This window comes from Carcharodon carcharias, chromosome 9 (assembly GCF_017639515.1).
Source record: "Carcharodon carcharias isolate sCarCar2 chromosome 9, sCarCar2.pri, whole genome shotgun sequence".
Classification (NCBI taxonomy): Eukaryota; Metazoa; Chordata; class Chondrichthyes; order Lamniformes; family Lamnidae; genus Carcharodon; species Carcharodon carcharias.
The window spans coordinates 131,937,423-131,962,868 of record NC_054475.1 but is presented as its reverse complement, the minus strand read 5'-3'; the positions used below and the strand labels follow the sequence as shown (position 1 = coordinate 131,962,868).

At 43.0% G+C, this 25,446-nt stretch overlaps 1 protein-coding gene across 5 annotated transcripts in view; it reads left to right on the top strand.

Annotated features, from left to right (window-relative positions):
* Positions 1–25,446, top strand: part of LOC121282055 (synaptotagmin-like protein 2) — a 128,931-nt gene that overhangs the window by 44,412 nt on the left and 59,073 nt on the right. For all 5 annotated transcript variants that reach the window (XM_041195450.1, XM_041195449.1, XM_041195453.1 and 2 more), the window contains exons 4-6: positions 14,626–14,719; positions 18,372–18,474; positions 22,685–22,766. In XM_041195450.1, coding sequence (XP_041051384.1) covers positions 14,626–14,719; positions 18,372–18,474; positions 22,685–22,766 — 279 coding nt within the window. The remainder of the gene's footprint in view (positions 1–14,625; positions 14,720–18,371; positions 18,475–22,684; positions 22,767–25,446) is intronic.

Below are 25,446 nucleotides of genomic sequence, written 5' to 3'. Positions count from 1 at the left end.
ATTACAGACCAGTCAGTTTAATTTCAGTGGTGGTGAAACTTCTAGAAACCGTTATTCGCAATATAATTAATAGTCACATGGAAAAATGTGGATTGATTCAGAAGAGTCAGCATGGACTTGTTAAAGGAAAGTTGTGTCTAACTAACTTACTGGAGATTTTTGAAGAGGTAACAGTTGAGTTGATGTGGTGTCTATGGACTTCAAAAAGTGTTTGATAGTGCCACACAAGAGCCTTGTGAGGGAAGTTATAGGTCATGGAATAAAAAGGAACAGTAGCAATGTGGATACAAAATTGGCTGAGGGATAAGACGCAGAAAGTAATGGTTAATGGGTATTTTGTGGGCTGGAGGAAAGTTTGTAGTGGAGTTCCCCAGGTGTTGGTATTGGGACCCTTGCATTTCCTGATATATATAAATGATCTAGATCTTGGTGTGCAGGGGACAATTTCAAAGTTTGTGGCTGACACAAAACATGAGAAAATTGTAAACTGTGGGAAGGACAGTGTAGAACTTCAAAAAGACAATGACACATTGGTGGAGTGGGCAGACAGTGGCAGATGAAGTTCAATGCAGAGAAATGTCAGGTGATACACTTTAGTACAAAGAACATGGAGAGACTGTATAAAATAAAGGATATTATTCTAAAGGGTGTGAAGGAGCATTGTATATGTACCTAAGTCATTAAAGTTGGCAGGACAGGTAGAGAAAGCTGTTTCTAAAGCATACAGTATTCTCGGCTTCATTAGCAGTGGCATAGAGTACAAGAGCAGGGAGCTTATGATGAACTTAGATAAAACACTGGTTAGATTTCAGCTGGAGCATTTTGTACAGTTCTGGGCACCACACTATAGGAAGGATGTGAATGCATTGGAGAGAGTGCAGAAGAGGTTTACGAGAATCGCTCCTGGGATGAGACAATTCAGTTATGAGGAAAGATTGGAGAAGTTGGACTGTTTTTCCTTGAAGAGGAGAAGGCTAAGAGGAGACTTGATAGAAGTTTTCAAAATCATGAGGGGTCTGGACAGAGTAGATAGGGAGAAACTGTTCCCCCTCGTAAATGGATTAAGAACCAGAAGGCACAGTTTTAAAATGTTTTGCAAAAGAAGCAAATGCGAAGTGAGAAAAAACCTTTTCTCACAGTGAGTAGTTAGGGTTTGGATGCACTGCCTGAAGTGTGGTGGAGGCTGGTTCAGCTGAAGCATTCAAGAGGTAATTGGATGATTGTTTCTATCTAAATAATGTGCAGGATTACAGGGAAAAGACTGGAGATTGGCACTAAATTAAAATGCTCAGAGAGCTGGTGCAGACACGATGGGCCAAATGGACTTCTACACTATAACAATTCTGTGATTCTGTCTCCCCGTCCAGGTTCCCATCCCCCTGCCAGTCTAGCTTAAACCCTCCCCAACAGTACTAGCAAAAACTGCTGCAAGGACATTGGTCCCAATGCTGCTGGGTACAACCCATCCATCTTCCCCACAAACGGTCCCAATGCCTCGGGAATCTAAATCCCTCCCTCCTTGCCACCTCTTCAGCCACGCATACATCTGGTATCAATTTTCCTATTCCTGATCTGACTAGCACATGGCATTGGGAGTAATCCTGAGTTTACTGCCTTTTGAGGTCCTGCTTTTTAATTTATTTCCTAGCTCCCTATATTCAGCTTTCAGGACCTCATCTCTCTTTCTTTTTACCTATGTCATTGGTACCAATATGGACCACAACCTCTGGCTGTTCACCCTCCCCCTTCAGAATGTCCTGCAGCTGCTCAGTGACACCAGGGAGGCAACACCATCTGTTCCATTACGATAGAATCCCCTATCACTATTTCTCTCCCACTCTTTCCACCCCCACCCCCAACCTGTGCATTTGAGCCATTCATAGTGCCATGGACTTGGCTATTGCTGCAATCTCCTGAGAAACCATCAGCCCCAGCAAAATCCAAAACTGAAAATCTGTTTGAGAGGGAGATGGACCCAGGGGACTCTTGCATTATCAGCCTAATGCATTTACTGTGTCTGGTAGCTATCCATTCCCTTTCTGTCTGCGCACTCTTTACCTGTGGTGTGACCACTTAACTGTACGTGCTATCCACGAAGGTCTCATCTTTGCAGATGCTCTAAAATGACTCCAGGCACAGCTCCAGCTCTGAAATGCAGATTTTGAGTAGCTGCAGCTGGAGACACTTTCTGCACACATGGTCATCCTGCACACTGGAAGTATCTCTGATTTCCCACATCACAGAAGAGGAGCATTCCGCTTGGCTGAGCTGTCCTGCTGTGACTTACCCCTAAACTACTCCCTTTACTTTAACTTCCTCTAGTTTAGAGAATATTAAGGACAGAAGAAATACTTACCAGGTCCTACTTACCAAGGCCTCCTCTCTTCTTACTGAGGAAAGATAGAAAATGAAAGGATCCCTTCTTCCCTCTTCACTGAACTCCCTCTCTCAGCAAACTCCAACTGAATCACTCTAATACAGCCCAAAGCAGCACTCCAGTGCAGACAAAAGCAGCACTGTAGATGGCTTGCTTTTATGCTGTCTGAATCTAGCTTCTGAAAACTTGTTTAAGCCAGTTAAATAATTTACTTGCTGCAGTTGCAAGCAAAGTCTGTATAACCCCTGTTTTAAAGCTGGACTGAAACTCACTTTCCCCCAACCCAAACAGCAACTTTTAGTTAGTTGCTAAGTTAAAGAAAGATTAGACTTTAGATAGAAATTAACCCTTAAAAGTCCCTCTTTCACCAAACGCCAACTGAAGCACTCCAATACTTACGGTTTCTATTATTGATACTTTAAAGGGTCTGGATGTTTGACACATTTATTAGGCTGTAGAAAAAGGAGTTTCTTTTAAGAAAGTCAAAAGTTAGCAATGATTTAAAACATCCTACTGTCACTATTGAGCTCACTGCTTCTACACAGTGCCATAGCCTTCTAATTAGCTACCTGCAAGCCTGCCACCCAATTAAGGATGACTGGTGGGCTCCCAATGGTGTCTGCCCAATCAGAGGGCCAGCAGCACTGAAGCCTCAGCAACACTGCCAGGAAAGGTGGGCACTGCTGAAGCAGCTGAGGCACCTCAGGGTACTCCCAGACAGGCGAATAAAAACTAGATTTCAGGATGGTTGGGGGGAAGGCCCCGCAGATCTGTGGTCAAACCCTATCCAGAGGGATCGTTGGGACCATGGAGGTTGCCTTTGTTGGCCATGGCCCCCCTCTGGGACATGGAGCCTCCATACCCTACATCCCCTGGGACTATCGCAGGGAGTCCAGCTCCCTGAAGCTGGCGGCAACCCCATGCAGCAGGGGCTGATTTGTTGTCAGCAAAACTACAATGGTGACATAAAATGGCCTTAATTGGGCCCTTAATTATACAATTGGCTGTCAACCTCCATGGAGCAGGCAGTTGATTCATGTTGTAATACACCACTGGGACAGCAATGAGGAATGGTCCCAAAACGGCTCCCTGCTTTTTTTTATGGAAACCACCCCCCCGCCCCTCCTCTGCTCCCTGACACTTCAGATCCTGTCATCCAGTGGCTGGTAAAATTCAGCCCATAAATTCTAAGGACTCAATTGTTGTCGTCTTATCTCTCTCAGAATCCTATGATCTATGCTTTATCATCCCTTAACTTAATTAACATCTAAATGTTTTCTTTTCTCAATCATATTGTAACTCATCTTGCTCTCAACCACTTCAGGATGTGCCTCTTGTTTGATAACCTTTTCTCATTAATAAAAACCAGTGCAAAGTATTCATCAACTACCTTCACCATTTTTGATGGTCATCTAGAAATAGGCAATCCTCTGAGGAGTCTCATCTCTGGTTGGCAAGGTGGTAATGAGCATAAATATAATAAAAGCAAAATGCTGGAGATGTTGGAAATCTGAAACAAAAACAGAAAATGCTGGAATAACTCAGCAGGTCTGACAGCATCTGTGGAGAGATCAACAAAGTTAACGTTTTGAGTCTGTATGACCCTTCAGAGCTGAAAAGAAGTGGAAATCTGATTAAATTTATACTGTTTAAGGGGGAGTGGGGCAGGTGGAGCTGGATAGAAGGCCAGCGATAGGTGGGACAAAGGAGGGATTGACAAAGATGTCATGAACTAAAGGACAAAGGGATTGTTAATGGTAGTTAGTGCTGAAAAGGGTGATAATAGTGGTGTAAAGGCAAGAAAGCAAAATGTTGTTACAGCAGAACAAGGGTAGCATTGTGTGAAAGAACAATATGGAACAAGTGGCAGATGGCCCTGTAGGGGATGGGCTGGGGGGAGGGGTTGGTGGAAATAAAAGGGATTAAAAAAAGGGGTAGAAAACTATAGATAAATGAATAAAAATAAAACGAGTGGATTAAAAAATAAAAATGAATGTAGGAGAAAGGGGATAAAAAATGCGGTGAGGACGGAGGAGAGAGTTCATGGCTGAAGTTGTTGCACTCACTGTTAAGTCCGAAAGGCTGTAAAGTGCCTAGTTGGAAGATGAGGTGCTGTTCCTCCAGTTTGCGTTGGGCTTCACTGGAACATTGCAGCAGACCAAGGATGGACATGTGGGCAAGAGAGCAGGGTGGAGTGTTGAAATGGCAAGCAACTGGAAGGTCTGGGTCATACTTGCGGACAGACCGGAGGTATTCCGCAAAGTGGTCACCCAGTCTGCGTTTGGTCTCCCCGACCTAGAGGAGACCACTGGTAATGAGCATAGTTATTTCAGATAATCAGCAATACAAAGGAGCATAGGGAAAAAGATCTTTAAAAATACTGGTTACAGTGGACGTGATGAGTTGCATGCAAATATCAGGAGTGCATAATTTAACTATTGATCCCTTTTTGTCACAAATGCACAATTCCACTCTGTTAAAGGGTGCGTGGCAACATGACAGGTCAAACCAGTTGGACAGCATTTTGTAAACAGGCAAGGCGACAGCATTGCTTTACTGCAGTTTGATGTCAGTTATGACCTTGGGCAATCGCAACTTTAATGATTTGGACGCTTGTCCCAAGTCAGAGGATGGGGAATAAACCCACCAACAATTCTTAATGCTCATTACTACAGGATTCAAGATGTCTTGAGATCCCAAGTTTGTTGAATAGTTACACTTACTGCCTGCTGTAGACATATTAGGAAGACCTTCAGTTTTTTTTAAAATGTACTGAATGAGTTGACTCTCTGCTAGCATATTATAGGTGCTACAACTCAGGTTGGGATGATGGGGAGAAAAAAAACACAAGTTTTTTAGTGTCCCTTGGGGATTCGCGGCCTTGTCTCCAGGGAGCAGACTCGGAGGGAGGAGCACCGGAGCGGTGACCTCGGGGCACAGAGTAACTGAAGCTAAAACTCAAAAAGTGACATCAGTGGAAAGCTGTGACCTGATTGGTTGGTAGGAAATCTCCACCAAATTTGACAAAAAAACATTGCAAAGCTAATTTATAAATTAATTATCTAAGTCTAGATGGCTGGGCAGGTGATGTGCTGTAGCTGTATGATGTGGGAGCTGGCAAGATCCCATTGCGAGCCGCAGTGACCACATCTGCAGCAAGTGTTGGTTGCTGGAGGAACTCCGGCTCAGAATTGATGAGCTGGAATCCGAGCTCTGGAAGCTGCGGCACATCCGGGAGCAGGAAAGTTACCTGGATGCTTTGTTTCAGGAGGCGGTCACACCCAGTAGATTAAGTACCTCCAGTTTGGTCAGTGGTCAGGGTCAGCAGGGTGTGACTGCAAGTGAGGCAGGTAGAGGGATCCTGTGTTCAAGAACACAGGAGCCTCAGCTCTTGACCTTGTCTAATAGGTACAAGGTACTTGCTCCTTGTGTGGATGAGGAACAGGGCTGTAGGGAGGATGAGCCAGCTGACCACGGCACCATGGCACAGGAGGCCATTCAAGAGGGGGGAGCAAAAAGACAAATGGTAGTTGTAGGGGATTCTATAATTAGGGGAATTGATAGCATCCTTTGTAAGCAGGATCGAGAGTCCCGCATGGTATGTTGCCTGCCCGATGCCAGGGTGAGGGACATCTCTGACCAGCTTGAAAGGATATTGGAGAGGGAGGGGGAGGATCCAGTTGTTGTGGTCCACGTCGGGACAAATAACATAGGTAAGACTAGGAAAGAGGATCTGTTTGGGGATTATCAGGAACTAGGAACTAAATTAAAGACAGGTCCTCAAGGGTTATAATCTCTGGATTACTACCCGAGCCACATGCAAATTGGCATAGGGACGTGAGAATAAGGGAAGTAAACACATGGCTAAAGGAGTGGTGCGGGAAAGAGGGGTTCCATTTCGTGGGGCACTGGCATCAGTATTGGAGCAGGCGGGATCTGTACCGTTGGGACGGTCTCCACCTGAACCAATCTGGGACCAATGTTCTAGCGAAAAGGGTAAATAGGGTGGTCAACAGGACTTTAAACTAGAAACTGGGGGGGTAAAATTCCAAGAAGTATGACGAATGGGAAACAAAGCAGCAGGTTAGCATGTGGGTGGGTTCAACTTCATGGAAAATTATGAAAAAACTGAAAAGAAAGGACAGCCCAGGAGAGGCTATTAAAGTCTCCAGAACACACAATAGGACAGAGTGTTTGGAAAGGGCTAGGAATCTAACTTCAAGCACATCAGATAAAGCGACGACAATGAGAAAGGGGTTGGGAAATACAGGACTGAAGCTGTTGTATCTGAATGTACGCAATTTACGAAATAAGGTAAATGAGCTTGTGGTGCAGATTGAAATTGGCAGGTATGATGTGGTGGGCATCACGGAGACATGGCTGCAAGGGGATCAGGACTGGGAGCTAAATATCCAAGGATATTTATATCCTATCAAAAAGATAGGCAGTTTGGCAGAGGGGGTGGGGTTGCTTTGTTAGTAAGAAATGAAATTAAATCGATAGCAAGAAATGACGTAGGGTCAGATGGTGTAGAATCTGTGTGGGTAGAGTTGAGGAATCGCAAAGGTAAAGAAACCATAACAGGAGTTATGTACAGGCCTCCGAACAGTAGTCAGGATGTGGGGCACAAGATACACCAGGAGATAGAAAAGGTGTGTAAGAGAGGCAAAGTTACAGTGATCATGGGGGCTTTCAATATGCAGGTAGACTGGGAAAATCAGGTTGGTAGTGGATCCCAAGAAAAGGAATTTGTGGAATGTCTATGAGATGGCTTTTTGGAGCAGCTTGTGGTGGAGCCCACTAGGGAACAGGCAATTCTAGATTTAGTGATGTGTAATGAGGCAGATTTGATAAGGGAGCTTAAGGTGAAGGAACCCTTAGGAGGAAGTGACCATAATATGATAGAATTTACCCTGCAAATTAAGAGGAAAAAGCTGGAATCAGATGTAACAGTATTACAGTTGAATAAAGGCAACTGCAAAGGCATGAGGGAGGAGCTGGCCAGAATTGACTGGGCGATGAGCCTAGCAGGAAAGACAGTGGAACAGCAATGGCAGGAGTTTCTGGGAGTAATTTGGGAGACAGGGCAAAAATTTATCCCTAGGAAGAAGAAGCATACTAAAGGGAGGACGAGGCAACCATGGCTGACAAGGGAAGTCAGGGACAGCATAAAAGCTAAAGAGAAAGCATACAATGCGGCGAAGAGCAGTGGGAAGCCTACAAAGACCAACAGAGGACAACTAAAAAAGAAATAAGGAGGGAGAAGATTAAATATGAGGGTAAACTAGCCAGTAATATAAAAGAAGATTGCAAGAATTTTTTAGATATATAAAGGGTAAGAGAGAGGGAAAAGTGGACATTGGGCTGCTGGAAAATGACCCTGGAGAAGTAGTAGTGGGGGACAAAGAAATGGTGGAGGAACTGAATAGGTACTTTGCGTCAGTCTTCATGGTAGAAGATTCAAGTAACATCCCCAAAGTTCAAGAGAGTCGGGGGGCAGAGGTGAGTATGGTGGCCATTACCAAGGAGAAGGTGCTAGGAAAACTGAAAGGTATGAAGGTGGATAAATCACCTGGACCAGATGGATTACACCACAGAGTTCTGAAGGAGATAGCTGAAGAGATAGTGGAGGCGTTAGTGGTGATCTTTCAGGAATCACTGGAGTCAGGGAGGGTCCCAGAGGACTGGAAAATCACTAATGTAACCCCCCCTGTTTAATAAGGGAGTGAGGCAAAAGATGGGAAATTACAAGCCAATTAGCCTGACCTCGGTCGTTGGTAAGATGTAGAGTCCATTATTGAGGATGAGATTTCAGAATACTTGGAAGCACATGGTAAAATAGGACAAAGTCAGCATGGTTTTATCAAGGGGAGGTCATGCCTGACAAATCTGTTAGAATTCTTTGAGGAGGTAACGAGTAGGTTAGACAAAGGAGAGCCAATGGATGTTAGCTACTTGGACTTCCAGAAGGCCTTTGACAAGGTGCCGCACAGGAGGCTGCTCATTAAGATAAGCGCCAATGGTGTTAGAGGCAAGGTACTAGCATGGATAGGAGATTGGCTGTCTGGCAGGAGGCAGAGAGTGGGGATAAGGGGGTCCTTCTCAGGATGCCGGCCGGTGACTAGTGGAATTCCGCGGAGCTCGGTGTTGAGACCACAACTTTTCACTTTATACATTAATGATCTAGATGAAGGAACTGAGGGCATCCTGGCTAAGTTTGCAGATGATACAAAGATAGATGGAGGGACAGGTAGTATTGAGGAGGCAGGGAGGCTGCAGAAGGATTTGGACAGGTTAGGAGAATGGGCAAAGAAGTGGCAGATGGAATACAACGTGGGGAAGTGTGAGGTCATGCAATTTGGTAGGAAGAATAGAGGCATAGACTATTTTCTAAATGGGGAGAGAATTCAGAAATGTGGAGCGCAAAGGGACTTGGGAGTCCTAGTCGAGGATTCTCTTAAGATTAACTTGCAGGTTAAGTCGGTAGTTAGGAAGGCAAATGCAATGTTGGCATTTATTTCGTGAGGACTAGAAAACAAAAGCAGGGATGTGCTGCTGAGGCTTTATAAGGCTCTGGTCAGACCACATTTAGAATATTGTGAGCAATTTTGGGCCCCGTATCTCAGGAAGGATGTGCTGGCCCTGGAGAGGGTCCAGAGGAGGTTCATGAGAACAATCCCAGGAATGAAAGGCTTAACATATGAGGAACGTTTGAGGACTCTGGGTCTATACTCGATGGAGTTTAGGAGGATGAGGGGGGATCTGATTGAAACTTAAGAATACTGAAAGGCCTGGATAGAGTGGATGTGGGGAAGATGTTTCCATTAGTGGGAGAGACTAGGACCCGAGGGCACAGCCTCAGAGTAAAGGGAAGTCCTTCTGGAACAGAGAATAGAAGAAACTTCTTTAACCAGAGAGTGGTGAATCTATAGAATTCATTGCCACAGAAAGCTGTGGAGGCCATGTCATTGAGTGTATTTAAGACAGAGATAGATAGGTACTTGATTGGTAAGGAGATCAAAGGTTACGGGGAGAAGGCAGGAGAATGGGGTTGAGAAACTTATCAGCCATGATTGAATGGCGAAGCAGACTCTGGGCCGAATGGCCTAATTTCTGCTCCTATGTCTTATGGTCTTACTGCAGTGCTTCCCAAACTCTTTTCCAATATGACCCCATTTTAACACTTGAAAATTAACTAGATTCCAGATGCCATTAGAAAAAAAACAGCAATAAAGCAGCATAGTGACATTCAGCATATTATTAAAGTCTGCGTGTTATAGGACAACATATAATACATTGTATAAATGTGAAAATCTGTGCCTATAAAGTACTTTGTAAAAGTGTTATTATTTTACGTATTCACCGGTCCATTACTCCATCTGAACTGCTCCAGCTCATGGACCTTGGCCAGGAAACAGCAAATACTATTGGCGTTTGCATTTGCATTCAGCGTTACTGAGCCATTGTGACATCATACCATATCTTCCCTAAGGACTAGTTTGACATCATTGATTTTAATGTGAGACAAATCAAATAAACTTTTAATTTTTTACTGAGGAATTCAGCTGTGTTGTTTCCCCCCAACCACCCCCCCCCTTCCCTCTGTCATGCACACGTGTGCACACACATGTGCATGTACACTGTAATCAGCCTGCTTTCAAAAATGCACTAGATTCTGGTAGGGCTCCAGCAGATTGGAAAATAGCAAATGTAACACCTTTTATTCAAGAAAGCAGGGACCTATAGGCCAATTAGCCTAACATCTATCACAGAGAAACTGCTAGAATCCATTATTAAGGAGGCTTTGGAAGGATACTTAAAAAATCATAATGGGATCAAGCAGAGTCAACATGGTTTTGTGAAAGGGAAATCGTGTTTAACTAATTTATTATAATTCTTTAAGGAAGTAACAAGCAAGGTGGATAAAGGGGCACCTGTAGATGTGGTGTACTTGGATTTCCAAAAGGCATTTAAAAGATGCCACATTAAAGGTACAAGATGAGAGCACATGCTGTAGGGGGTACCATATTAGCATGGATGAAGAATTGCCTAGCTAACAAGAAACAAAGTAGGGATAAATAGGTCTTTTTCAGGTTGGGAAGCTGTAACTAGTGAAGTGCCACAGGGATCAACGCTGGGGCCTCAACTATTTACAAGTATATCAAGACTTGGATGTATGTGCCAAATGTATGGTAGCTAAATTTGCTGATGACACCAAGATAGTTAGGAAAGTAAGTTGTCAAGAGGAGGTAGAGAATCTTCAAAAGGATATAGGTGGTTAAGTGAGTGGGCAAAAATTTGTCAGATGGAGTATAATGTGGAAAAATGTGAGCTTGTCCACTTTGGCAGGAAGAATATAAAAGCAGTATACTATTTAAATGGAGAGAGCAGAACTCAGAAGTGCCGAGGGACTTGGGTGTCCTGATACATGAATCACAAAAAGTTAATATGTAGGAATAGAAAGTGATTAGGAAGGCAAATGAAATGTTGTTGCTTATGGGAATGGAATATACAAGTAGGTATGTTTTGCTACAGTTGTACAGGGCATTGGTGAGACCACATCTGGAGTACTGTGTACATTTTTGGTTGCCTTATTTAAGAAAGGATATAAATACACTCGAAGCAGTCTGGAGAAGGTTCACTTGACCGATACCTGGGATGGTGGGGTTAACTTATGGGGAAAGGTTGGGCAGGCTGGGCTCCGTTAGAGTTTAGAAGATTGAGAGGTGCTCTTATTGAAATGTATAAGATCCTAATGAGACTGGGTAGGATGGATACCAGGAGGATGTTTCTTCTTGTGTTTGAAACTAGAACTAGGGGACACAGTTTAAAAATAAGAGGCCTCCCTTTTAAGTTGGCGATGAGATTTTTTTTGAGTGGTTTAGTCTGTGGAATTCTCCCCAGAAAGCGGTGAAGGCTGGGTCATTTAATTTATTCAAGGCTGAGTTAGATTTTTTTGATAGGCGAGGGAATCAAGGGTTATGGAAGGACAGACGGGAAGCTGGAGTTGAGACCACAACCAGATCAGCCATGATCTCATCGAATGGCGGATCTGACTCAAAGGGCCAAATGGCCTACTCCTGTTCCTAAGCCTAAGTTCCTGTAGGCCCTGCCCCACTCCACACACACACACTGCAATCTGCTCCTTCATTTGCTATTTCTGTGACCTTAATTGGGGTTATTTTGCAGCAGTGTCCAATCTTTAGTTCCTGGAGGTTCGAGGAAAATCCTGGAATAATGGTAAACCCACCCTAGCATTAGTCCTTATTTTCAGAAAGGAGAGGGGTAATAAAGTTTTGTTCATTTTAATTTTTATTTAAGTTTACGTTTGAATGAGGGGCAGAAATGGGCATGAATGTGCATTTGTCATCCATCATGTCAGTTATACAGTGGGTAAAGGCACCTTCCTCTCACCTCCAGAATGTTGATTCATATCAATTTCAACAGGATTCAAAATAATGTGGCTTTCCTTCTCTCTCTTTCTATCATCTTCTCTAATTCACTGACTCTCTCATACTCTCCCTCTCTCCCTCTTGTCTCTCACTCTTGTTTCCGATTCTTCTCTTGTCTCCTATTCTTGCTCACCCTTACACTCGTTTGCTCATTCTCGCTCTTATGCTCTTGCTTACATTCTCGCTTGCTCTTGCTCATCCCTTTTCTTTCTCGCTCTTTCGCTCTCTCTCTCTCTCTCTCTAGAATCACCTATATCCCTTTAGACTCGGTGATTACCAAATTCAGGCTGCAAGCAAAACCATAGGAAGTTGGAATGTCATGCTAGCACCTCAGTGATTGTTTTTCTTCAGTTTTATATCTGGTATATTGGGACTCTGACAAAGGAGCTTTACATCTTTGTTTTCATGTTCTGACCTGCGAGGCCTTCATTGTGCAATGTAGGTTTATTTGATATCCTGCACTCCTCAGTCAGTTACAGCATACGCCTGATACATCTACTGGACAGATTGTGTTCTGTTTCCCCAGAACAGAGCTCTTTGACACATTTCACCCTTTACAGCAAAACATACCTTTTGCGTTAATGTGTAACATACCAAGGACACTTTGGAAAAATCTTTCTATTTGCTTAGGTACATACCAGTAAACTGGACAGATTAGGGATACTATTTTAAGTCCTTTTTTCTGCTTGATGATCATCAACTGGAAAGTTGATTTGCATTTGTAACCATGCCAATGCAAATATTAACTAATTTCCTATAATTTGATTGGCCTATGCTTCTGTGGGAATCAAATGACCTCTCCTAAACTGAAGTGGAAGAATTGAAATCCTGGGATGGATTTTCTCCACGGGATTGAATTAGAGAGAGGATGAATCACAATTCAACCTTGTTTTAACACTAATGAAGTAATCAGGTGGAATTAAGTGAAGAAGAGGCAGAAACTAAAATATAGATGCTAGATTCAAGGGGCTGTCCATCATCAACATAGTTCAAGGATCAAATGCAAAATTCTGCAGGTTTAGATATTGTTTCTTTGGGGAGAGGAGAAACTTTAATTAGTTACATGAATTGACAGAAAACTAAGGCCTCCCAGGTCAGAACATCAAAACAAAGATGCGGGAAGAAAAAGTGGGAGAAAAAAGGTCAGGATGAGTTCCACATGTGCAAACATGTACATGCATGAGTGGAAAATCCTGGCAAGTCCTGCAATCATTTATACAAAAATAATTTCATAATGCCCATGGTGGGAATTATTTCTGTTCCCAAATACTAACATCTGTCAAATTATTTGTAAGTTTTCATTGTTACGTGCTCTCTTAGTCTGGCAGTATGCTCTGATTTGGCAGATTTTATACAATTTGTTCAAGTATGCTAGGAATCAGGTTGAGGCCACAAGAAACTCATTTCACATATGGCTCCTGCAGCTAGCAGGGGGAGATGGCTTTTAACCCATCAGGCTGGGCTGGATATGAATCTAGTTCCTCGAGGTGAAAGGAGCAGTGTACTAAGACCCTGCCACGCTAAGTTCCAATAGGGTTTTATATAATGGACCTGTTGGCATTTGGTGTAGTTATAGTAGCACATATGTACCATCTGAGGACTGCAAAAGTTTAATCTTGTGATATGTTTAGATTGATCTATTGTGCTAGATATGGGGCAGGATTTTATGTTCTGTGGGCGGGCATGTGTCCGATTGGGTGTAAAATAGTGATGATGTCAGGCAAGCGTCCGACATCATTGCGCACTCGCATGATATTTTGGGTGGTGGGTGTGTGTGAGTCAGCAGTGCGCCCGCCAGCAATTAAGAGGCCTATTAAGGCCCTTAATCAGTTAATGTAAACATTTTTCACTGCCCATCCAACCTTGCGTTTGGTGGGTGGACAAATCGGCCAGGCAGCCTTTTGATTTTTTAGCAAACCTCATCTACGGGCGGGATGAGGTTTCCACAATTAGATTAAAAAAATATATAAATTTTGGAGCAGAATTTTTATCCTGTTCATGTTATTGTGAGTTAGTCCCATGTTGGGACATTTTTTTAAATTTTAACTATTTATTTTTGATTTAAAAATTGTTCAGCTCTCTGAGGCAGCTCCTTGCCTCCAGAGAGTTTTCAGTGCACACTCCCCCGCACATGCGCAGACTTTTGCGCTTGCATTCTTCCTGTCCCCAACCTGGCAGTGCTGAGCCTTTTAGCACGCGTTTCACGTTGGCAGGTTATTAATTGGCCAGCCAGCGTGAAATTGTGGTCGCGGGCGGCAACCTGTTTCCTAGCCGCTCCTAGGCCTGCCCACCGTGCTTGCCCAATGACCTAAAAGTCCTGCCATAGGCTCTAAATTGTGAACTGAGTCACGTCACATTTTATCAAAAGGAAAAGCGTGATTAGTTTCCCTTCAGTTTGTATTGCTAAATGGACAAAGTTATTAAGAATATTCAACATAATATGGCTTATTGAAAATGTAATTTCTTGGCAATACTTACAACAGTTAATATTTGGTATTTACTAAAGTAATTATTTAATGCTTGATATTTTGTATGTCGTTCGTGTATTTGTAGATTTACAGCACATGTTAGCAAATTATTTGTTATCGGATCTGAGCCCAATCCTTTTCCCTGATGTGTAGCTGTTACTAAACATTACATTGCTAAATCACATTTTTAGTGTTTCTGGGGAAAACAACATTGTGGTTGGAAGAGGCATAAAATGTTTTCTGAAATCATTTAAATTAAGTTTTTTGAGCAAATAATCATGCTTCCTTTAGAATGCTTGTTAGCTTTACTTTTTTTTTCTGTTTACAGAGACTACCAAGAAGACTGAATCACAGCAAGCTCATCTGACTCCATCATTTCCTATCCCAAAATTATCCCAAACTACAAAATATAAAGATACGAGGTTACAACTTTCAAATGTGACATAACAGCAAATGTTTCCAAACACTGGTAGAAAGTCGCTTTAGAACAGGGGTCAGCAACCTTAATAAAAAGAAGAGCTATTGTTAAAACTTAAATGAAGAGACAATGGATGGAATTGTCCCAGATTTGCACAAAGTGCACACTTGTATGTGGAGGCCTGTAAGATCCCACAGAGGTCAGCTGTGAGGCCCTGGAAGGAGCCACTGGTGTAAAAATTGACAGCCATGGTCACCTTCATGGCCACTGGCAGTGGATGCCCGACACATCCATGTGGTGCCAAATCCTGCAGAAGGTGGCACATGTGACCAACAAGTTCCCTAGATATGCTCAGTCTTCAGCGACACTGGTTCTAAGTCATCTGCAAGAATGACGAGTGCTGTCTATAGATCCTGGGTCTAGCTAGGCACCGGCCCACAACGGCTGATTGTAGCTCCTCAGCAGCGTGCACAGGAGCCCTTGCTGCCTCTCCTTCCAGACGGTGCTGCTCCTCCCTCTGCCCAGCCTGGCGTCTCTGTAGCTCCCTTCTTTGTCTTTGCCCCGTTTAAGCCATGAGGCATACAGCTAGGTCACCAGGTTCCATGCTCCTGATGTACTCTTGCGGGATGAAAGGGAGAGAGAGACGCGTGGGTTAGCATTGGTCCCCCATGGACCTGTCACGCTCACATGTCCGGCTCCATCTCTTTCTCAAGGCCCCTTAACATATCTCGGAGAGTGCTGGCCACCACGTGAATGGCAAGAGTTTAGTTATCTGCGTGGCTCTCTGAAACCCCTCCCATCTCCACCCAACTCCACCTGACCGATTGGCAGCAGCTTTGCCTATTGGACTGCATGCTGTGCTCTCAGATCAGGTGCAGACATTCTCCTCAAATGTGCTGCATGGCAACACTGTTAGCTTGAACCATAGGGGAGACTCGTCCAAACCTGAATGAAAATATTGCAAAGGGCTGTGAGCACCTCTACCAGTGACTCCTCCCATGGCTAGCTTTCACAAGGAGATTGTACAACTCGCCCAGTCACCCAATTGTTCTGCAACCCCCTAAAACTCTCATTAATTTATAGTCTGCACCCGAGCGGTGAAAGATTCAGGAGCATTCGGTGGCAGATAAACTCGAGGCCCAACTCCAAGCATGTCAATGTAGCTGTGCCTGAACCATCTCAGCTATGGAAGAATGCTCATTTTATACAAGGTTTCCCTAATGGGCGGCCATGCATGTGTTTGTGCAATACCATCAAACCGTGCTGCCTTGCTCCCCCCACCCCACCCCAACCACAGTGCAGTCCTTGCTCTGGCATCGCACTGTCAGCCAGTCGGGAAAAAGCGACAAGCCTGTGCTCTCTCCTGAATATGCAGCGCCTCTTCCTTGAAGTCGAACGGGTGACTCTTGCGAGTGTTGTACAACACTAGTTTGCACTCACCTCCGAGTTCCCCTTGACGTTCAGTTGGCCAGGTGTACACCTTTTAAATGCTAGTGTGAATCATGGCATTCTGAAGTCATGCTGACGTGGGAGGTGATTCTGGTGGGCAAGCAAGATGATGAGATGCGAATGCATTGAAATTACATTCCTGACGTTGGACAGCAGGAAAGGCGGCTCGCCATTGATGGGCGGAGCAGAGGATGGCTAACTGGTTTCCCAGCACCATGAAACTGATTTTTGGCCTTCCCACCACATTGTCTCCGACTGCCTGTCATGATGCCCACCACCATCAGGGGCAGAAAATTCTGTCCAATACCTTAAGAGCTGCAATGCTGTTACTCCAAAGCCAATAGTAATAGAAAAAAACAGGACAGAGACACAATTCAACAGCATGTTAAAAGTTTTTATAGAACCGTTGTTAATTGAATATATTGAATTGTGAGAAAGTATCAATGTTAGTAGAAGCTTAAGAAAACTGAACAAGCCATTTAAATATCATAAAAATTGATTTCATTGAACAAGATCAGGAGCCACACATTAATTCTGATGTGGCTGCGAAGCTGCAGGTAGATTCCTGCTTTTGGGAATGGTGGGTTAGGACAAGGATTCTTCTGCTCAGTGGTGAGTGAGGGTGTTTAAACTTTTAACACTTGTGCAATACCTTGGGGCTGTTGTCAATAGAATTGTATCTTTCTGTTAATTAGGATATAGGGAGAGAATATAGGTAACTGGAGCTTCACTTAACATTTAAAATTATTTTGTCTCTGCGTTTCCTGTTTCTCTTTTCTTTACCCCAGCCCCCAACCACCTTGTGCCATCTACTCTTAAACCGTTTCATTGAGAGTCTGAACAGTCTGGGTCGACTTTCTTTTTCATTCTCTCATTCCCCACCCCCAAATTGCTGTAGGGTAGTGCTGTTCCCCCTCAACTGATCTGTTAGGATCAGAACATTGTTATATGGGCAACTGTAAGTGTGAACATGTTTCCTGCTGGCCTGTGGTACACTAGGTGGTTTTGCTTTGGCTTATGCAGAGATTAATTTGTGCCCACCTATTAATTATTAAGTGCTTTATGTGGCATGTAATCAGATAATATACACGCTATGAAAAAACAAAGAACTATGACCTCCAAACAACAATTTCATCTCAATTATTTATATAATGTAAAGAGAGTTGATGCGATCGCAGAATGTGATCATTAAGCACTAATTAAAGATTCTGAAAGCCTTTGTTAGAATAGAATTTTACATTAGTCAAGCAAATCAGTGGAATATTGGTGTGGCACTTTAAAACAGCATTGTATTCATGAGGATAGATTCTGTGGAACAAAAGGTTCACTGTGTTACTGATAAATTATGTCAAAATGCAACAATCTGCTTGCATAGATAACCAGCAAAAGAATTTCATCCTCCTATTCCTGCTTTCTAAAATATTTTGATAGTGAGGTTACTACTGTACAGACTTGTTTTATTAGTGATATGTGAAAATGTGATTGTCTTGGCTTGTAGCCATATTGTTCCAAAACAATTAATTTCTCTTTATCTTTCTTGGAGTCTACATTGTTTACTTTTGGCATAACACTCTTGCATTGCTGCTTGAGCAGCTCAGTGCAGGTAAATAGACAATTCCTGCCAAGGTAAATGGAGCGAGCTTGAGGAACTGTTCGTGGTACATATTGGTACATCTGCACGCCCTTGTTAACACAGGCTTTTATCAATATTTAAGAATGGCTGTCACAAGATGTATTTTATGACATGTCTGCAGACAAGCTTAAATAATTCTTCAGCCAGTTTGCAGATATTTGGCTTCAATATGATCGATATGTTGATCTTGTGCAGCACCACTGCTGGGTTTCCCATGATACTAAGGAATGTTGAGGATTTGTTCAAGTTGTTTTTTTCTGTTATCATTATGCCCTTCATTTTACAAAAGAAAAAAATAGAGGGTGTGGACCTCTGGACAATGGCACTCATTCAGTTCAGACCAGGGTAAAGTTATGTTGTAGGCAGGCCACAGTAGTGGAATTCAAATTAATTTTATAGAATTGTTGTTGGGTTAAGAAACTAATGCTGCCTTTACTACAGAACATGACCTCCTGCTATTCTTCCACACGTTAATGGATTCATGGTCCAGGAGGCGACTCTGTAGTAACTAGGCTTGGCTTGACCTGACCTTGTGCCCAGCAGCATTTGTGATCTCACTCTTTTTTTTTTTTAGTGTTTCAACTGATGAAACCAGTGAAGAAGCTCCAGGTGAGGAAGAAAAGATCGCAGCGAGACAGAAAATTAAAGCGAAGCCTGTGTTTGAACAGGACATTCAGGTAGAAAAGACAGTATTGGAGTGTAGATGCTTGACCGTCTTCACTGAAAGCTATCGTATATACTCCTGGTTATCACTCATATTATTTTTTACTTTGATCTCTTTTGAATTTGTCTTCCAATTTCTAGCCTCCCCTCAAGTCATGTACTTAGCCCATAGATGCTAGCAACTTTCTGGCAATTTGCCATGACAGCTGTCTTACTGTGTGATCCATGTTTGTAAAGGGTATGTGGGAGAAAGGAAGGGAGAAGCATTCCATGTGTTCTGGTCCTGCCCTAGATCACATCACCAAACATTCACAGCTAGATAGGGTTGCTAGATACTGATGGGGAGGGAATCCTGCTTGATTTTCATTCCTTTCTCTTCTCTCCTAACCTACTGATACTAGCCAAAAGTAAAGGACCAATTATATCCATATCATTATCCTTGTCCCCTCCCCCAAGCACCCAGGGAATGTATTTTTTAAATCAGTTACTTTTCAATGGTAAATCAAATGTCTGTTCATAATACCAATAATTCATCATTCTCCATCTCTTGAGCCCTTTTTATGATCAGTTCGTGGTCTTTCAAAAAAAAAAGGCTCAGTTATGGGGTGGAATTTTCTGTGCTCGCTGGCATTGGGTGAGTTTGGCAGTGTGAACAGACAATATGGTGAGAAGGCCAAAAATCTGCTTCACAACATCATGAAACCAGTTTGCAATTGTCCACACACCCACCAATGGCGGGCCACGTTTCCTGTCAGATGTTGGGAACCTCATTGTAATACGTCTGCATTTCATTATAAGCCCAACTCATCGGAATCCTACTCCCATGCTGGCACATCGAAGTGTTTTATAACCGTACGTAAGTGACATGCACCTGGTGAGCTGCACTTCACTTGGGACTTCGAGGTTTGTTTGCCTACCTTGCTTCGGGCAACACTCGCAGTTGTCAGCGCCAGGCTTCACAGGCAGGACCACATCACTTTTAGGGGGGCTCACATACAGGTCTCTCTCTACCAGACCAATGGCTGCAGGGCTAGGGCTTTCTTGGGGAAGGGGCAGAAGTGGCCTCAGGCAAGGGAAGAAGCTGCAGGGCGAGGGCTGTACTGGGGAAAGGGTGGGGTATCCCAGTGTGTGTGGGGGGGCACAAGTTGATCTGCGTAAGTGTCCTCAAGATGGTGAGGGCTGAGGAGGCAGTCTCCAGAGGAGATGAGGCCAGATGGAGATGTGAGGGTGTGTGTGAGAGAGAGAGTAGTGATGTCCCTTGAGCTGGCAGTGAGTGAGATGCCAGAGAATGTGTGATGGGCTTGAGTGTGTGAGTTTAGAGTGATGAGATGGTTGCCATATCCTGGTGCCATGGATGAGATCATCCATCCTCTGTCTGCATTGGATGGCCAACCTCTTTTGTGCAGAATTGGCATGGATCACCACTGCCACTGCCTACCGAGCCAGAGTGGTAATGTTGCTGCCCCTCATGTGGCCAGAGTGGGGGTAGAGGACATCACAGTAGGCCTCCATAGTGTCCAAAAGGCACTCGTGGGACATGTCACTAAACCTGGGGCTTCAGTCTTCCGACCTTTTGGTGCCATGTCTCCTTTGCAGCAGTTGTGTGCTGGAAGGACTGAGAGGTATGTGCATGGCTACATTAAAATCTTGAAGGATATCTGAAGAGCTAAAAGAAGAGATTTATTTTCATGATTTTTAACATTGTTTTCTTTGATCCATCCCAGCCTCCAATTAGAATGGTTACAGCACAAAACAAGGCCATTCAGCCCGTAATGTCCATAATGCTCCACTGCAAGAACAATTCAGCTCATCCCACTCTCTGCTCTTTCCCCCATGGCCTTGCAAACTTTCTCTTTTCAGATAATTATTTAATTCCCTTTCGAAAGCCATGATTGAATCTTCCTCCACCACACCCTCACGCAGTGCATCCATATCCTAATCACTCAATGCATAAAAAAAATCTTCCTCATGTCACCACTGGTTCTTTTGCCATTCACCTTAAGTTGGTGTCCTCTGGTTCTCTACTCTTCCACCTATGGTTCTCTACTCTTCCACCTAATGGGAACAGTTTCTTTCTCTCTACTTTGTCCAGACAACTCATGATTTTGAATACCTCTCAACCTTTTTCTTCTCTAAGGAGAGCAGTCCCAGCTTCTCCAGTCTATCCACGTAACTGAAGACCCTGATCTCTGGAACCATTCTCGCTAATCTTTTCTGCATTTTCTCTAAAACTTCATGCCCTTCCTAGGGCAGGATTTTTCATTCGGCATGCGGGATGGGCCGGACATGTAAAATGATACGTGATGGCATTGGGCGTGCGTCCCAATGTCATCGCACTGAGTTGCGATGTTTTGTTCGGCAGACTCGCGCTGGAGTCAGCTGCACGCCCGCCGATATGAAAACAGCCTATTAAGGCCATTAAGGATCTAATTAAGATTATTGTAAACGCTGCCTGTCCAACCTTAAGGTTGGCGGGCAGGCAAAAAGGCCAAGCAGCCTTCACGTTTTTGAGGAAGCCTCATCCACGAGCGGGATGAGGTTTCCTAAAGCTTTTATTAAATAGATAAATAAATTTTCATAAATATAAAAAAATGTCCCATCTCATGTGACACAAATAAATTTTTAAACCTTTTAATTAATAATTTCAAAAGCCCTTCAATCTCCCTGAGGCAGCTCTGTGCCTCAGAGTTTGAAGTGCTCTTTTGCATGCATGCGCGGAAGAACGCTGGCCCCGACTCTCCTTCCTCCCCCTGCCCGCGCAAGTAGCGCTGAGCTACTGCTCATGTCTTAGACTGGGCGGGCCTTAGTTGGCCCACCCACATAAAATGGCAGTGTGGAGCCTATCGCAGGTGGTGATTGGCTCCAGAACTGTTCCCGCCAAGCCCGCCCGCCTTCTGAAAAATTTAGGCCCTAAAGTGTCTCACAGTTGAGACAGAACTAGTATTTTATAAATGTTCACCATAACTTCCTTGCTTTTGTGAAGCCTAGGATCCCATAGGTCTTATGATCTACTTTCTCTGCCTGCCATGCCGTCTTCAATGATTTGTGCGCACATACCCTCGGGTCTCTCTGCACCCTCTTCAAATTGTATCCTTTATTTTATATTGCCTCTTCTCATACTTCCTATAAAAATGAATTGCTGTTCACATTTCTCTGTATTAAATTTCATCAGCTCATACCGCCAGTTGTTTATCCTTTTTTTAAACCTTGAAGTTGTTCAGGCAAATACGAAAAGTCTCACTTCTCCAATTGTTTTTCACAACCAATGGCTCTGCCTTCCATTACATCACATGCCTGAGATAAAAGTGGGTAAGACATTGAAGTTACTTAGGCATTTGGAATAAACCTGTACTTTATTTTTTAAAAAATATTTAAAACACTTGCACATATGCAATTAAATGCATTGCAAGCAATTGGAGCTTACCATTTTATCTTTGCACTTAATATCCTCATCAGGAACACTCAGCTCTTGGATTGAGCATAGTACAGGTTAGATAAGAACATGAATTGCAAATTAGAAAACAATAAATCCTGGATTTTTGTTTCTGGTTTTGTGCAAATTTCACCTTTCGAAAGAAGATTTAGCTATGTTACGGACTAATTCATATTGTGTTCTCACCCAGGTATATACAGACATTCCCTTGTGCACATGCTATCTATTGCAGGCAACCCAACAGCCTTTTCCTTTCTCACTCAAACATTGCAAGGAACTTGCTACAGGCCAACAACAACTGTAGGAGAGGAGAGCGTACTCTTCAAGCAGATGATGGGGGCCACTTGCCCCCACGAAATGTCTCATTCACTTCATTTTTGACATTGTGGTCTGGATGGTGTGAAAATGAATCCTGCTATCAGCAGTATCTCAGCATCTTTTCAGGTTCTCATCCTTTCACTTACCTCGGCTGGCCTGGTGAGATTGCTAAAACAATTCCAGCACTGAACATCTCTGTGGTGGTAGAATTGGCACTAATTACTGGTGTTACTTCCCTCCGGACTGGCTTTGCTTCCTTTTTCTGCCATTGCTTTTCTGCTTTTTGCTTTAGAGGCATTGGAGGAGGATGGTGTGATTGAATAGGATTACTTGTGTACAAGGTTTTTGGAGGGAATGGATTTCATAAGTGAAGTGATCTTTTTTCGGAGTTGTATAGCTAATAATGCCCTAGTTGAGATTTTGATTATAGTTTAACCTGTAGATTTAACTCCTCTTCTCTCCTTCTGCTGCAGAAGAAGTCATGGTGTGATCCTTGGGAAATCAGTAGTGATGAGCCAAGTTCTACAGATGTTTCTATACAAACACTGAAAAAGGGTAATTAAACAATATCTGTATGAGATTGAATGATAGTTTATTCTAATTATTGGTCCATTTACAATGGGGCGGTACACCAGCTCCACAAATCATTGTTTGTGCAATGACGTAGAATTTACAGCACAAAAACAGGTCATTCAGCCCATCTGGTTTATACCAGAGTTTATGCTCCACATCAACCGCCTCCTGCCCCTCTTAATTTCCTTCCATTTCTTTCTCCCTCAAGTGCTTATCCAGCTTCCCATTAAATGTTTTATTAATGCAGATAGAATTCAAATCCAGTTGTTGGGCTACTTTGCTTGGCATTGTAAGATGAATATAGTATTGGAATAAACTTTTATAGCTGCATTTACAGAAATGCAGTATAGTTGCTTGCTCGAGCATTCTAGGATTGGATAAAAGTGAAATACTGCAGATGCTGGAAATCTGAAAGAAAAACAAAAGGTGCTGGAAAAACTCAGGTGCGGCAGCATCTGTGGAGAGAAGAACAGAATTGACGTTTTGAGTCCGTGTGACCCTCTTCAGAACTCTGAAGAAGGGTCATACAGCCCCATATGGACTCGAAACGTCAACTCTGTTTCTCTCTCCACAGATGCTGTCAGACCTGCTGAGTTTTTCCAGCATTTTCTGTTTTTCATTCTAGGATTGGATTCCGTTTGGAAATTTTAAGTTTTGGGGGATGTGCTAGAGTTAGAGCTGAATGATCTATGCTTAACTGAATACTTTAACAGTGCTCGTGATTGGCTGGCAGCTCTTAGATGGGCAGGATTTTCACCTCCAGGGTGCTTGATACAAGGGAAGGTATGCTGCTGCCGATTTAAGTATTTGATTGACACTTAATTTGGCAGGCCTTCTGGTAAAGAAGAGACGTGGGCTCCTCAGCCAGCAAGCAAGACCCCCTCCTCCACCCAATGGCCTCCATTAAATATTGCTCTAGCTGTCTAATCCTAATTTCACATAGTCAGGCGGAGTATGAGGAGCTAGGCACTCATTCAAAAACCTCAAAGGTGGTAATCTCTGGATTATTACCTGAGGAACGTGCAAATTGGCATAGGATACATAAAATTAGAGAGACAAATACGTGGCTTAAAGACTGGTGTGGGAGAAATGGTTTCTAGTTTGTGGGGCACTGGCATTGGTACTGGGAAAAATGGGGGCTATACCATTGGGACAGTCTACACCTGAACTGTGCTGGGACCAGTGTTCTAGAGAGATGCATAACTAGGGAAGTAGAGAGGGCTTTAAACTAAATAGTGGGGGCAATGGATCAAATTTGGGAAGATGTGGTAAATCAAAGAGTGGAGACAAGACAAAAGAGAAAGATATTAATGTGGGAAATGATAAACACACCATGACAGGAAGGGACAGAGCACTGAGTATAAATCTAAGAGTAAATCAGTGTATAAGGCTAGAGGTTATAAAAATAATCAAAGGGCAGAACTAAAGGTTCCATAACTGAATTCACGTACCATTTGAAACGAAACAGATGAATTGAGACAGCAAATAGAAATAAATAAATATGATATGAATAGCCATTACAGAGACATGGCTGCAGGATGACATAGCTTGAGACCTGAATATTGAAGGGTATGTGACATTTAGGATGGACAGGAAGCTAGGGAAAGGTGGAGGGTTGGCTGTGTTAATTAATGAAGGTATTAGCACATTAGGCAGGGATGACCTAAGTTCACAAAACCAGGATGTAGAAGCTAGAAATGATAAATGCAAGAAGTCACTTGTGAGAGTGGTGTACAGGCCCCTTAACAGTAACCATACAATAGGATGGGGTATAAAGGAAGAAATAATGGGAGCTTGTCAGAAAGGTACAGCGATATTCATGGGGGTTTCTAATCTGCATATAGACTGAGAAAATCAGATGTGCAAAGGTAGCCCAGATGAGGAATTCATAGAATGTTTCCAGGATAGTTTCTTAGAACAGCATGTTCTGGCACCCACCAGAGAGCAGGTTATACTAGACCTGGTATTGTGCAACAAGATGGGATTAATTAATGACCTCATAGTGAAGGCGAGCCCTAGATAACAGCGTTTATAATATGATTGAACTTTACATTCAGTTGAGGGAGAGAAGAGTGGGTTCAAGACCAGTATTCTGAACTTAAATAAGGGCAATTATGAGTGCATGAAAGCACAGCTAGCTAAAGTGAACCAGCAAATTAGGTTAAGGGATATGTCACTGGAGATGCAATGATGGTTTAAAGGGATATTTCAGAATACACAATATATATATATATTACAACGAGAAAGAAAAATTTCAAGAGGAGGACCCATGATCCATGGTTAAATTTAAAATAATTAAAGATAGTATCAAACTTAGATAAAGCATATAATGGCGCAAAGACGGGTGTCTTTGAGGTTACAATCAAATCAAACGTGATCTTATTGAATGGCAGAGCAGGCTTTAAGGGCCGAGTGGCCTATTCCTCCTAATTCATATGTTCATATGTATTTCCATGACCATTCTATATTTGAAGGCGAATTTTTGGTGAATATGGTGAATTTTTGCAACTTAACGTGAAAGAATAGCTCTTGTGATCCTGTCCTGTATTTGCCTTAGTTTACAGATCAACAGACTTTGGAATGCAAATGTGGAACATAAAACACCACATTATAGTTAAAGTTCTGACTTTGAAATGTGAAATATGACCTCAAAATGCTATAA